This window comes from Monodelphis domestica, chromosome 1 (assembly GCF_027887165.1).
Source record: "Monodelphis domestica isolate mMonDom1 chromosome 1, mMonDom1.pri, whole genome shotgun sequence".
Lineage (NCBI taxonomy): Eukaryota > Metazoa > Chordata > Mammalia > Didelphimorphia > Didelphidae > Monodelphis > Monodelphis domestica.
In genome coordinates this window covers 226,344,284-226,356,224 of record NC_077227.1, presented here as the reverse complement: position 1 = coordinate 226,356,224, position 11,941 = coordinate 226,344,284, and the positions used below count along the sequence as shown (strand labels likewise).

Genomic DNA, 11,941 nt, shown 5'->3' with positions numbered 1-11,941 from the left:
CTGCATAGAGATGGGGTACTGGGTATGAGAAGGCAGCCAATTTGGCTGGACTGTGAAGGAGGAGGAACACATAAGGCCCAAAAGGCGACAATAGGTGTTAAATGCTGACAAACAAGAGTTTTCAAGCCACTATAGTTTAATGAGCAGGGATGGGCTATGGGGAACTAGTGCTTTGGGAATATTATGGGAAGCTTAGGGTGGATGGACACAAGAGAAAAGACTTCCCCCTACAACGATCCTTTTGAAGGGAATATTTTGTAATCCATAAAGTACCAGGCTGATGTGACCCATCACCCGTAAACCTTAAAATTTCTTAGACTTATGAATGTTGGAAATTTCCCCATTTCCAACATTAGGTAGGGAGGATCCTTCTCCTCCCTACCTAAGACTACTTTAGGACAGAAACCCTTTGCTGACCAATGGAAAGGGCTTTGACCTATGCTTAAGCATAGAACAGGAAGTTCTTTGAGTCATGATTGATTTTAGAATTGATACAATAGAGATACTTGGAATGACAGAACCAGGTTTTGGAACTTCCAATCTCCACTCTACTCAGGGTAACAGAATTTAGGAAGGGCTGCAGCAAAGGATCAAGATTTAATTATTTGAGAATATGACCTTCAACAGACATGTGCAAAGCCACAGACCTCTGGGCGGTCCTGGGTTAAGCTAGAGCCACCATTGGCACAGGGAAGACATGGACAGTGATTGGTAGATGTGAGAACTGAGGGGAGGGAACTTGGATGGTTTCCTTAAAGATAGAGGGGGTCTGAGGACTGGGTTGTTGGAGAGGTTTTGCTCTGAGAGGTTGTGCTCTGAAGGAAGCTGGAGGTGGAGGCCCCTGAGACTGTTTCTCCATTTTGGTCACGTGAGTGATAGGGACTGATCTCTTTTCTTTGCCTCAGCTATCTAAGGGCTTGGGCCTTTTGGCCCAACCTAAACAGAGGGGGTATTTAAGCCCTATTCCCTTCTCTCTCTCTCTCTCTAATACCTTTCTTCCTCCTGTTTGTAATTAAACTCCATAAAAGGTTGACTGCTGACTTGAGTTTTCATTAAGGAATTACATAGCTGAATTCCTTGGCGACCTTAAATTAATATATATCAGCCTTTTAAAGTGATTTCCTTGTCACACACCCCTGCAACAGGAAGGCTTAGCTGCAAAATTTCATTTGAAGACAAAGGACACAGACCTTTTCTGAACTTGTTTTATTTAATTTTTTACAGAATCTTGATTGAAATTAAGAAGTTACAGTTTCTACAAAAATGCACATACAGTATCAGAATTTATTTTTAAAGCAACTAATAGATTCCTGTCTTGCAGAAAACATGCGCTGAGAACATTTGCATCTTGACCAAAATTAGTCTCTACAAGGAGAGGTGGCCTAGTAAAAGTCAGTCAGAAAAGGAGCTGTGAACAGGTAGAAAAGGCATTTTTTTGGTTAACATTAAAGAAGGAACCATACTTTTCATCAAACAAGCCCTTGAGGACACATAGTGAATTGCTCTTGTTGACAACCAGTCACAAATAGACTAGTTTCTGTTCCTGCCAGGTGAATAAGTTACTTTTGGGAAGTCAAGTCAGAAAGAATTGGCATAACTTCTGATTATCTAGACGACATTCCCAGCCCCTACCACAGAAACCAGAGACATTTGGTACTTTTGTAATAAATGTTTATTAAAAGAGGCAAACTTTTAGGCCACAGTAGTACACATGGAGATACAGTCTTAGCCAACGGGTTAAACAAACCAAACTGTCAGACTAGTAGAAAGAGCACTGAATTTGGAGTCAAAGGACCTGAGTTCAATTCTCAGCTCTGCTATTTACTTATGCTCTGACCCTGTAACATAGTCACCTAACTTCCCTGGCCTTAATTCCTTTTATCAGTAAAATAAGATGCTTAGATTTAGGATAAACTTAAAAGTCTCTTCCAACTCTAAATTCTATGATCCTATTACTTGAAAAATAAAAGTACACAGGCCTTTATAAGGCTGTCCTAGCCACAACCACTAGTCACCCTGGCCCTTCCTACCTAGTCCTGAGTCAGAACACCCAGGTGAGGCTACCCAAGGAGCCTTGGCAAGTTGGGCCTCCTGCAGAATACTCGCTCTTACAGGGAATGCGAAGTACCATGGCTGTGTGGCAAGCCCTCCTGAGGCTCAGAAAACACAATGATCTTTGAGCCCAAAGACCTAGCCCTCCACCGTCTCTGATACAAGAACCATTAGAAAAGGCAGAGTTCCATTCATTCTAGGCCCAATGCCTGACTGCACTCCAAGATACTAGCCATCAGTGGGATGCCAATACCGAGTTCCTACTGAACCTATGTGGCCTCTACGTGAGCATGTTTTGCCGATAGGGCCTAATAAACCCAAAGCAGTTAACATGTCCTAAAGTACATCCATCATCTATTTCCAGGAAGAATCTGATTCACATAGAGGGAGGCACTGATTCGAGGCTACATACTTCTCAATGAATGCTCTTGCTCCAAAAAAACTGGGTGGGAGAGGGGAGAGGGAACTTTCTACTAATTGAAATGGCTTCCCTTGGAACTTCACATTTCATAAATGTAAGAAACTTGACCAGCTTCCAGAGGAGATGCCATCATAGTTGAAAGGGAACTGGGTGTCGATTTTTCTTTTACATTAAAAAAAATCATCCATGAGCACAAAATCTTTCCTCTATGCATTTTCATAGAGTCTGTCCCCTTTCACATGGGGCACACGCTGCCCTGGTCACAAAGCTCACTCCTAGTAGGATAGTCTGCCAGAGATAGATTTGCTTCAGCACAGGTTTAGAAAGAACATAATTTGCTGGGACCCTGATAACAGCATTTCTAAAACATGACAATATCAAAGTAGGTCAGTTTTCAATGTAGGCTCATAAGTATCCCTGATAATATCAAAAATCCAAAGCACTTTGTAAACAACCACCAAAATTTAATAGGGTTAATACCCAGCTTAGAGAACTAGGCAGCAGAAAAGGGGCTATTATTCTGGCAACCTTTTCTTAAAACCAAATCAAACTCCCTAAAACCTAAAAAACGATTGATACTGGGGGTGGGGAACAGGAGTCAACAAACCAGTTACATTGAACTGAATCACAATGAGGGTCACTGGGAGTGAAATTAGAATATGCATTCTGGTCACTAAAGTAATGGCATGTAGTAACAGCAGAAGGCTGGAGGAGTCCTCTGGGAAAGGAGCATGGCGAAAAGGGGACCAAACAGTTAGAAATGTGCCTCCTTTATTCATCGAACAGCAGCATTCCCATTTGGTCTGAATTGAAAAGCTCATGTGTGCCATTCTAGCTGCAGTAATATTGCATCCCATCTAATCGCCTTCTCTTTCTTGACTGAAATTCTTCAAAGAATTGCTGAATGTCCTCCCTCTTCACAACCTGTTGGTGAACAATAAAATAAGCAGAAAATATAAGTCATAAAAGAGCAAAGGGGAAAACCACATTGCCAAGATTTATCCTCTTCCCCAGAAGAGAATAAGGTTTTAAAAATACCCCCTTCAGACATCAAAATCCCAGCCTTCCCGCACCCTTACCCTGAATCCTCAAGCAGAACCAAGGTGATCAAGCTTAAGAAACTCTGATCAGCTGATAAAACACAGACCAGCATCATTTGGTGGCCTTGCCATGTCTCAGTCATAATGCCAATGTCTCAGATTTGTGGTGAGGAAAGCCCAGAGTTGGCACTTGAAATCAGAGGACCAGAATGCAAGTCCTAGGTCTGCCACATACTAACTCAACTGACCTGAATCTCATTTTCCTGATTTGCAGGCAATGAGATGGCAGCGGGTAAGAAAGCTAGGCTGGAAGTCAGATCAACTTGAATTCAAATCCTGCCTCACATTTGCTGGCTGGGTGACCTTGGTGGGGGCAAGTCACTTAACCTCTTTCAACCTTAGTTTTCCTCAACTATAAAATGAATATAACAACAGTAGCACTGGCACCATTTCACAGGGTTGTTGTGAGGATCTAATCGAGATTACATATGTACAGCTCTTTGTAAACCCTAAAGTGTTATGTTACTGAAATGTTCGCTAGCATTAGTGGCAGTAAATACTTAAAAAAATTTTTTTAAATTTATTTAGAATATTTTTCCATGGTTACACAATTTATGATTTTTCCCTTCCCTCCTCCCAAAGCTGACAAATTCTATTGTTATATATATATATATATATATACCATCATTCAAAACTCTTTTCCATATCATTCATATTTGCAAGTGATCTTTTAAAGCCCAAACCCCAATCAAATGTGTAATTAGAATCTGTTACCCTAAAAACTACAATTCCCAGAAACCCACTCTCCTCGCGTTAGGGAGGATATACATTTGGTGTAGCCCTGCCTCTCACTCTCTTGTCTTCCAGCCACTGCTTTGGTCTTAATTTTATTAAATAATTAGGGGTTTTTCACTTCTCTTTCCTTTTTATTCCTTCTACTTCAAGTGATTATTAATAAACTCTATAAAATATAATTCTTGGAATATTAGATATTAATTTAAATCCTACACATAGCCCCATCGAACCAAGTGATTGATCATATGTTTTTCTTCTGCATTTCTACAGTCATAGTTCTTTCTCTGGATGTGGATAGAGTTCTTTTTCATTAAGCTCCTTGGTATTGTCATATGTACTTTTAAATATACAAAATTTATTTAGTGTTTTGATGTTTGCTGAGTACTTTCCTAATGACAATCCTATGAGGTAATTAATACAAATACTATCCTCATTTTAGAGGTGAAGAACAGGATCAGAGGTTCAGTGACTTGTCCAGGGTCACATAGCTAGTAAATTTCTGAGGTGGGGTCCAAACCCAAAATTCCCACTCTTCCAAAACACCAGAACACCATAGTTGGAGCTACCGGAATTAAAAGGCCAAAATAGCAGAATTATAGTATCATGAAGACTCCAAAGAGCAACATTTAACAACAGCTGCTCTTAGCATCATGCTGGGCTTTGCTCTGGGTCCAGTGTGATGGAATAGTGGCATAAATGCCTTCCAAGCTGGTAGCCTAGGTTCACTCCTCCAGGAAGGCACCAGTGTTGAGATATGTGGCCCCTAAAGCCATTCAAGTCATGACAACCAGGCACCTTTAGCCCTGAGCAATCCATGCACCTAATAGAGATGTAGTCACCAGGGAAATTTCCCCATAGGGAAAATCTCTATTCTTAGAGAAATGTTTAACAGATACCATTAAAGATACAACTTGGGGTTAGCCATATGTCTGGTAAAGGCTGAGACCATCTGAATCTATTCTCAGGGGTAGAGATAACAGGGACCATACTCTTACCAGACAGAGCCCAACAATATCATCAATATATTAGGTTGTTTTTTTAAAGAACTTTGTAAATTATTGATATAATTAAGATAGTATCAATATAAAAAATTACCAGTATTAAAATATTCATTGCAGGCAGATGGATGGTTCAGTAGTCATAGTCCTGGGGAAAGGAGGTTCTGGGTTTAAATCTGACCTCAAATACTTCTTAGCTGGGCAAGTCACTTAACACCAATTGCTTAGTCTTTACCACTCTTCAGCCTTAGAACTGATACTTAGTCTTAGAATCAATATGAAAGGTTTTAAAAAATGTTTGCTGGAGAGGTAGCCTTTTGGTGATTAATTTTTAGGCCATCAAGATCCAGGGGGAGAAAAAAAGCCACAAAAGTGGTTCTCAAGCTCATGTAGACCTTCTCCACTTAAAATGTAGTGATCTCAAAAATGAGGAATTAATATCCTTTCCAAACATAAGACATTATTTCCTTTGTGTTTTTGTAATTATAATTCCATGTTTGAGTGTGTCTTGCTAGACTGATTTCTAGCCATTTTAAGACACTTTGTAGTTATTTTGAATGAGATTGCTTTTCTGTTATATCCTTCTGGATTTGTTTCTGTTTCAGAGAAATGATGATAATTTTGTGTGCTTATTCATTGAAGCTGATAATTTTCTCAAATAATTTCTTTGCTGATGTTTTCTAAGTAAACTTATCTTATCATCTGCAAATAAGGGTAATTTTGTCTCCTCTTCAATAATTTCTATGCCTTTAATTTATTCCTCTGGTTTTATTGCTACTACAAGCAATTCTAAAATTATGATAAATAACAGTAGGGACAATAGGCATCCTTGTTCTACCCATGTTTCCTGAGAAAGCTTCTAATGTTTTCCCCATTGCAAGTAATACTGCTAGCTCTACAGTTATTTTAGTCAATTAAAATGACCCTTCAAAGATTATGCTTTTTAAAAAAAGAAAAAAGTTTTTTTTTTTGCCAAAAGTATTTTCTACATCTGTTGTTATAATTGTGTGGTTTGGGGTGTTTGTTTTTAATACAATTATGTTGTTTTCCTGAGGTTGAACCATATTTATGTGCCTAATATAAATTCAATTTCATCACAGTGGATTCTTTTACAATTTTTTTCAGTTTCATTTTTCTGAGATTAGTTAGGATCTCAACTTCAGGTTCTGAAGATTTGAGTGGTGTTTATTTAAGTAATTATTCATTTAGGTTCTCTATTTTGCTAGCATAAATTTATGTACAATAGATTCTGACAGTACTTCATTAGTCTTTACTGATTTCCCCCTTTTTTTCCTTTTGTGACCAAGTACACTACAGGTTTATCCATATCTACTTGGAGAACTTCCTACTTAAGAAGAGCTGCTGAGCAAGCTGGAAAGAAATTCAGCAGAAATTAGGTGTAGAACATCTTAAATCATATGCCACTGTACAGATATTTATAACCTAAATATGTGAAAATGTATAAGGGGCACCCCTAAGTGGCTCAGTGGATGGTGAGAAAGACCTAGAGACAGGAGGGGGTCTTGGGGTCATATCTGGCCTCAGACACTTTGCTAGCTAGGTGACCCTGGGCAAGACACTTAACTCTCATTGACTAGCCCTTACCTCTCTTCTGTCTTGGAACCTATATTTAATATTAATGCTAAGACAGAAGATAAGGGTGAAAATTACACTATAAAAACATCAAAGAACTAGAATAGATATTTTTCAAAAATGATTGGGGAGGATATCTTAGCCAAACAATGCTTAAAGGCAATCACAGAAGATATATATTTTATAAATTATTAAAAATTATATTCATTTACAGAAGATAATTTCTATCACATAAATTGAAATTTTTTTGCATAAACAAAACCAACTCAATTATGATAAGCAGGGAAGCAGCTGACTGGAAAAAATCTTTGCATCAGACATCTTTGATAAGCCATTCCCAAAGGAGTAAATGGTCTCAAATAGTCAAAAGACATGAAACTACTCAAAATAAAAACTATAAATTCAATAACCAAATGAAACCCTGTTCTAAATCACTGATAATAACAGAATTGCAGATTAAACTCCCAGTCCAAGAAGTCAGATCCTATTTTTCCTTCCTCCCCTTCACTTATCCCTACTGACTTCATTGTCCTTCCTATACGACCCCTTCTTCAACTCTCTCCAACCCGTGTTCTTACACCAGGGTTCTAATTATTTTCCATCCTCAGTGAATGCTAGTAAAAAGATGCGCAACCTTTTCTTACTAAACTTTATCCCTTGGATTATCCAAGCCATGCCTGCAGAGTTGGTTGCTTATTTCTGCCATTCCCACCTTTATGGGATGACTGAGGTGCTGCCACATTCTTTCTTGCCTGCTGTCTATAACCAAACTCCTTTTCCTCCCCTCAATAACCTTTCTCACAAGGCTCTGCCCTTATTTGGCCACCATATAAAGGGCAGGAGAAAAACACAAAGTTGCTTATCCACCTTTCCTCTCAAGCCCTTCCTGGTCACTACTATCTGGTCCCTTGACCCTCTTCTCTACCTGCTTTGTATCCTCTTCACAACCAAAAGATGTTCCTTTGTATTATCTGACCATTGACATTGGTTTACTAATGAAAGGATGAGGTTTTTTTTTTGCCTCAACTATTAATTTATGCCTTCTGCCTATTGTCCTGATTGTTCCTGTAAATGCTGTTTAATCCAAGGATTCTTTAGTTTACAAGTGCTCCACTCCCTGTGTCTTCTCATGGTCACCAAGATAGTGAAAATTTAATTTTTTTGTGGGACAGCTAGGTGGCTCAGTGGATAGAGCCAGGCCTGGAGATGGGAGGTCCTGGGTTCAAATCTAGATGAAGAAACTTCCTAGCTATGTGACTCTGGGCAAGCCAATTTAACCCCCATTGCCTGGACCTTAATATTCTTCTGCCACAGAACCAATACACAGAATTGATTCTAAGATGGAAGGTAAGGATTTAAAAAAAAAAAAGGGAAAAGTTTCTTTTTTTCTACTGAGAATCAAATAACAAAGACATTCTCACCCAACACATTCATGATCTTGTTTAGTCCTAGCCTTATGAAAAACAAAACAAAACAAAACCATTTCATTTCTTAATTTTCTCCTGCCAGGTCAATTTACATTAAATACCTGTTCACCTCTGGGTTCTTTTGAATGAATGTTTTAAATTCTTCCCTCTTATTGAACATTCAATTAATTTGTTGGATGTTTAAATCCTGTGAACCATAGAATGTTATTTCTGGGGACAAGCAACTTCCCTTGCTCTATAGAAATCTCAAATTTCATTTTTTTTTAACCTTTGATTTCTTGTAATCACTGGGCAATGTTGTATTATTCTGATTCATTCTTCTTGGAATTTGTTATTTTTTCCCCTTGTTATTTACAGATCTGAAATCTGACTAAATTAAATTTGAGGTTTCAGTCAGTGTTCTATGTATTCTCTTGAGCTGTACTTTACAATCTGCTTCCACTATTTTTCTGAGCAATTTTTCTAGAAAGATGGTATTCTTTTTCAGTACTGTATTTCTGGTCTTTCCCCTCCTCCAAAATCATTTCCCAAGTAATACACTTTTTCATAAGCCTTAGGGCTACTCTGATGGCCTAAACAATGTGGAAGCTGGTTTCCTCCCCGAGCGCTATAAAACCAAATTCCTGAAAATGCTACTCATGGAGGGTGAGTACTTTCCCAGAGCGGAAATACCCAGCACAAATAGGATACTCCAGGGAGGATTTTTAAAAATTACAAAAATTTCCTAAAACTGATACAGCCTCAGGAGTATGCAAGTTCAGTAGACAACTGTGGGAATTAGGGAAAAATGGGGACTGTAGTGCCAGAACTAGGGGCTGTGGAGGCCTTAATTTTTCCATTAAGAATTACTATTACAAGTTCTTTCATTTTTCTTCCTTCTATTGTTGTTTCTTGCATTTTGGAGCTTTCACCTTTTATTATTTGGTGTGTTGAGGGGAGAGGTACTTGACATGGCCATCTTTCCAAGAATATCTCCTATTGCATTTCTTTAAAAAGAAATATTTATTTTTATTGTGAACTTATTGATCATCAACAAACACTAATATTTCAAGATTTAAAAAGATTAAAAATTATTCGTTTGCTTTTTAAAAAGAAATGTCAAGTTTAACAAATTGTCTGTGTGTCCTTGTCTGCACTTATTTTGTTTCCTTCTGTTCATCTAAAAATGTTTTATCGATGTTCTTTCTTTCCCTATGTCTTTACCTATCAATCCACCTCCTCACTAGCTCCAACTATACACTCTTTTATAATAAATGCAGAGTCAAGCAAAACAAGACCAACTGATTGTACATCTTGTTCTATCCCTCTACTTCTCTGCCAAGAGGTGGAAGGTAACTAATCACAAATCTTTGAAGTCAAGATCGGCTGTTTGGTCAGAGTTTTAAGTCATTCAAAGTCTTTTTCTTTTCCTGTCATTAGTGTAACCATTATATAAATTATTCTGATTCTTATTTCACTCTGAGTCAGTTATTTCTCTGAATCTATCATATTCATCATTACTTATGGTACAACAAAATCCTATTACATTCCTCAGTCAAAAGACACCCATGGGGGCAGCTGGGTGGCTCAGTGGATTGAGTCAGGCCTAGAGATTTTTATTATTTATTTAGTATTTATTCTAAGACAGAAGGTAAAGGATTAAAAAAAAAAAAGCCACCTAGTTTGTTTTCCAATTCTTTGCTACAACAAAAAAGCACTGCTCTGAATACTATTGTGGATGTGGGTCCTTCCCACTCTGTCTTTAACCTCCTGGCATATGCTAAATGGTGAGTCCCTTCATGCTCAAGTTTATTTACTTTGGCTGTACAGTTCTAAATTGTTTCCCGGAGTGGTTAGAATAATTCAATTTTACAAACAGTGCATTAATTTATATGTCTGTCTCTATACAACTCCCCTCCAATAATTACTATTTTCTTCTTCCATATCACACAACTTGATGGGGGTGATAGGGAACCTAGTTATTTTATTATTAATGATGTGGAGCATCTTTCACATGGTTGTTTATAACTTGCATATTTCCTCATTTGACAACTGCCTGTTCATATTCTTTAATCCTTATTTATTGGTGAAGAGGTCTTATTTAATATTTGAATTAATTCTTTATATATCTTGGATGTTGGACTTTTGTCAGATAAATTTGCTGAAGATTTTTTTCTCAGTTAATATTTTTCTTTCTGATTCTAATTGTATTTATTTTGTTAGTGCAGATGATTTTCAATTTTATATAATCAAAATATGCTGCAAAGTGAATGGGTAGTCCAGTACTCTCCTGGGATACAGACAATGTCAAAAAATTTAGATAAAGGACTCTATTTTTAAGCCCTTACCTTCTGTCTTAGAATCAATACTGTGTATTAGTTCCAAAGCAGAAGAGTGGTAAGGACTAGGCAATGGGGGTCAAGTGACTTGCCCAGGGTCACACAGCTAGGAAGTATCTGAGGCCAGATTAGAACCCAGAACCTCCTGTCTCTAGGCCTGCCTCTCAACCCATTGAGCCACCCAGTTGCCCCCAAGACTTTACTTTAGATGCAACCCCTCCACTTTAGGTAAAGGTATATATCCTTTTGTGGGATGGCACCACCATTCAGCACATACCCAAAGGAGGTAAAGGGCAGAGAGGAAGTTCTCATACTTAAAATAATATTCACAGCAGTACCTTTTATTATAGCCAAGAACTGGATTTATAGGATAACATAGATAAATAAGGGTTGCACAAGAATCTTCACTTCTGAAATGGAATACCCAAATAATACATGTCCTCAAAACAGTATTAAATTTTAACTTTCCTCATAATCTAGAGATCAAGCCTACTTATTGGGCTACCTGCTCCTGTCTTCCAATTCATCCCAAACTGGCTTTAGTCTTTTTTTTTTTAAAAAAAGAAAAAAGAGGGGAGAAGCAAACAGAGAGCAAAAGTAAGAAAGAAGAGAGAAAGAGGAAGAATGTAAGAGATTAGCAGCATGGCACCAAACCTCAGATACATTTAGAATCATAAAAATGGGGCTCCAAAAGAGAACTATGAAATTGGTATTCTTCTCTAATAGTACACCAATGAAATAAGCCACAACAGGTACTATAGAATACTGTAACCTGTCCAGCAGTGTACATATAAGCAGCAGAACTGAGCTATGATTGTATCTTAGAATTCACTCCATATAATATGTCTTTGCATGCATACATAAAAGAAGCAGAATGGAATTAAGAGTTGTACAGAATTCATCATATAACAATGGATAGGCAAACTTCCTTTAGTGACATAAAGGGCAGCAGCCAAAAAAAAAAAAAAGGAATTAAACTTAAAAGATAAGCCAGCCATTTGCATGTGATACAAAAAGGACAGAGTAAAATGCTGAAGAATCAGCACATTAGTTCAATTCTCTTTTATGACATGAAGGCTCAGCAAGGTCAGCTGTGCAAATTATTTCCTCTAAAATTGTTTAACAGTGCTATATTTTGTATCTTCCTAAATTAGAGTGCCCAGACCACATTTTCATGGTCTGTAATTTTTAAAATCTGAGGCCTCTATCTTTGGCCCTGTCAACACGGAAATCTAGAGATCCAAGTTTATTTAGTTTGAGGGTAGAAATCCCAGGTTTTGACCTTGTCATAGGAGAG

At 37.7% G+C, this 11,941-nt stretch overlaps 1 protein-coding gene across 1 annotated transcript in view; it reads right to left on the bottom strand.

Moving 5' to 3' along the window:
• Positions 1 to 1,191: 1,191 nt before the first annotated feature.
• Positions 1,192 to 11,941, bottom strand: part of UBR7 (ubiquitin protein ligase E3 component n-recognin 7) — a 34,528-nt gene continuing 23,778 nt past the window's right edge. The window contains exon 11 of the mRNA XM_007472567.3: positions 1,192 to 3,397. Within this exon, the coding sequence (XP_007472629.1) occupies positions 3,305 to 3,397 (93 nt within the window). The 3' untranslated portion in view covers positions 1,192 to 3,304. The remainder of the gene's footprint in view (positions 3,398 to 11,941) is intronic.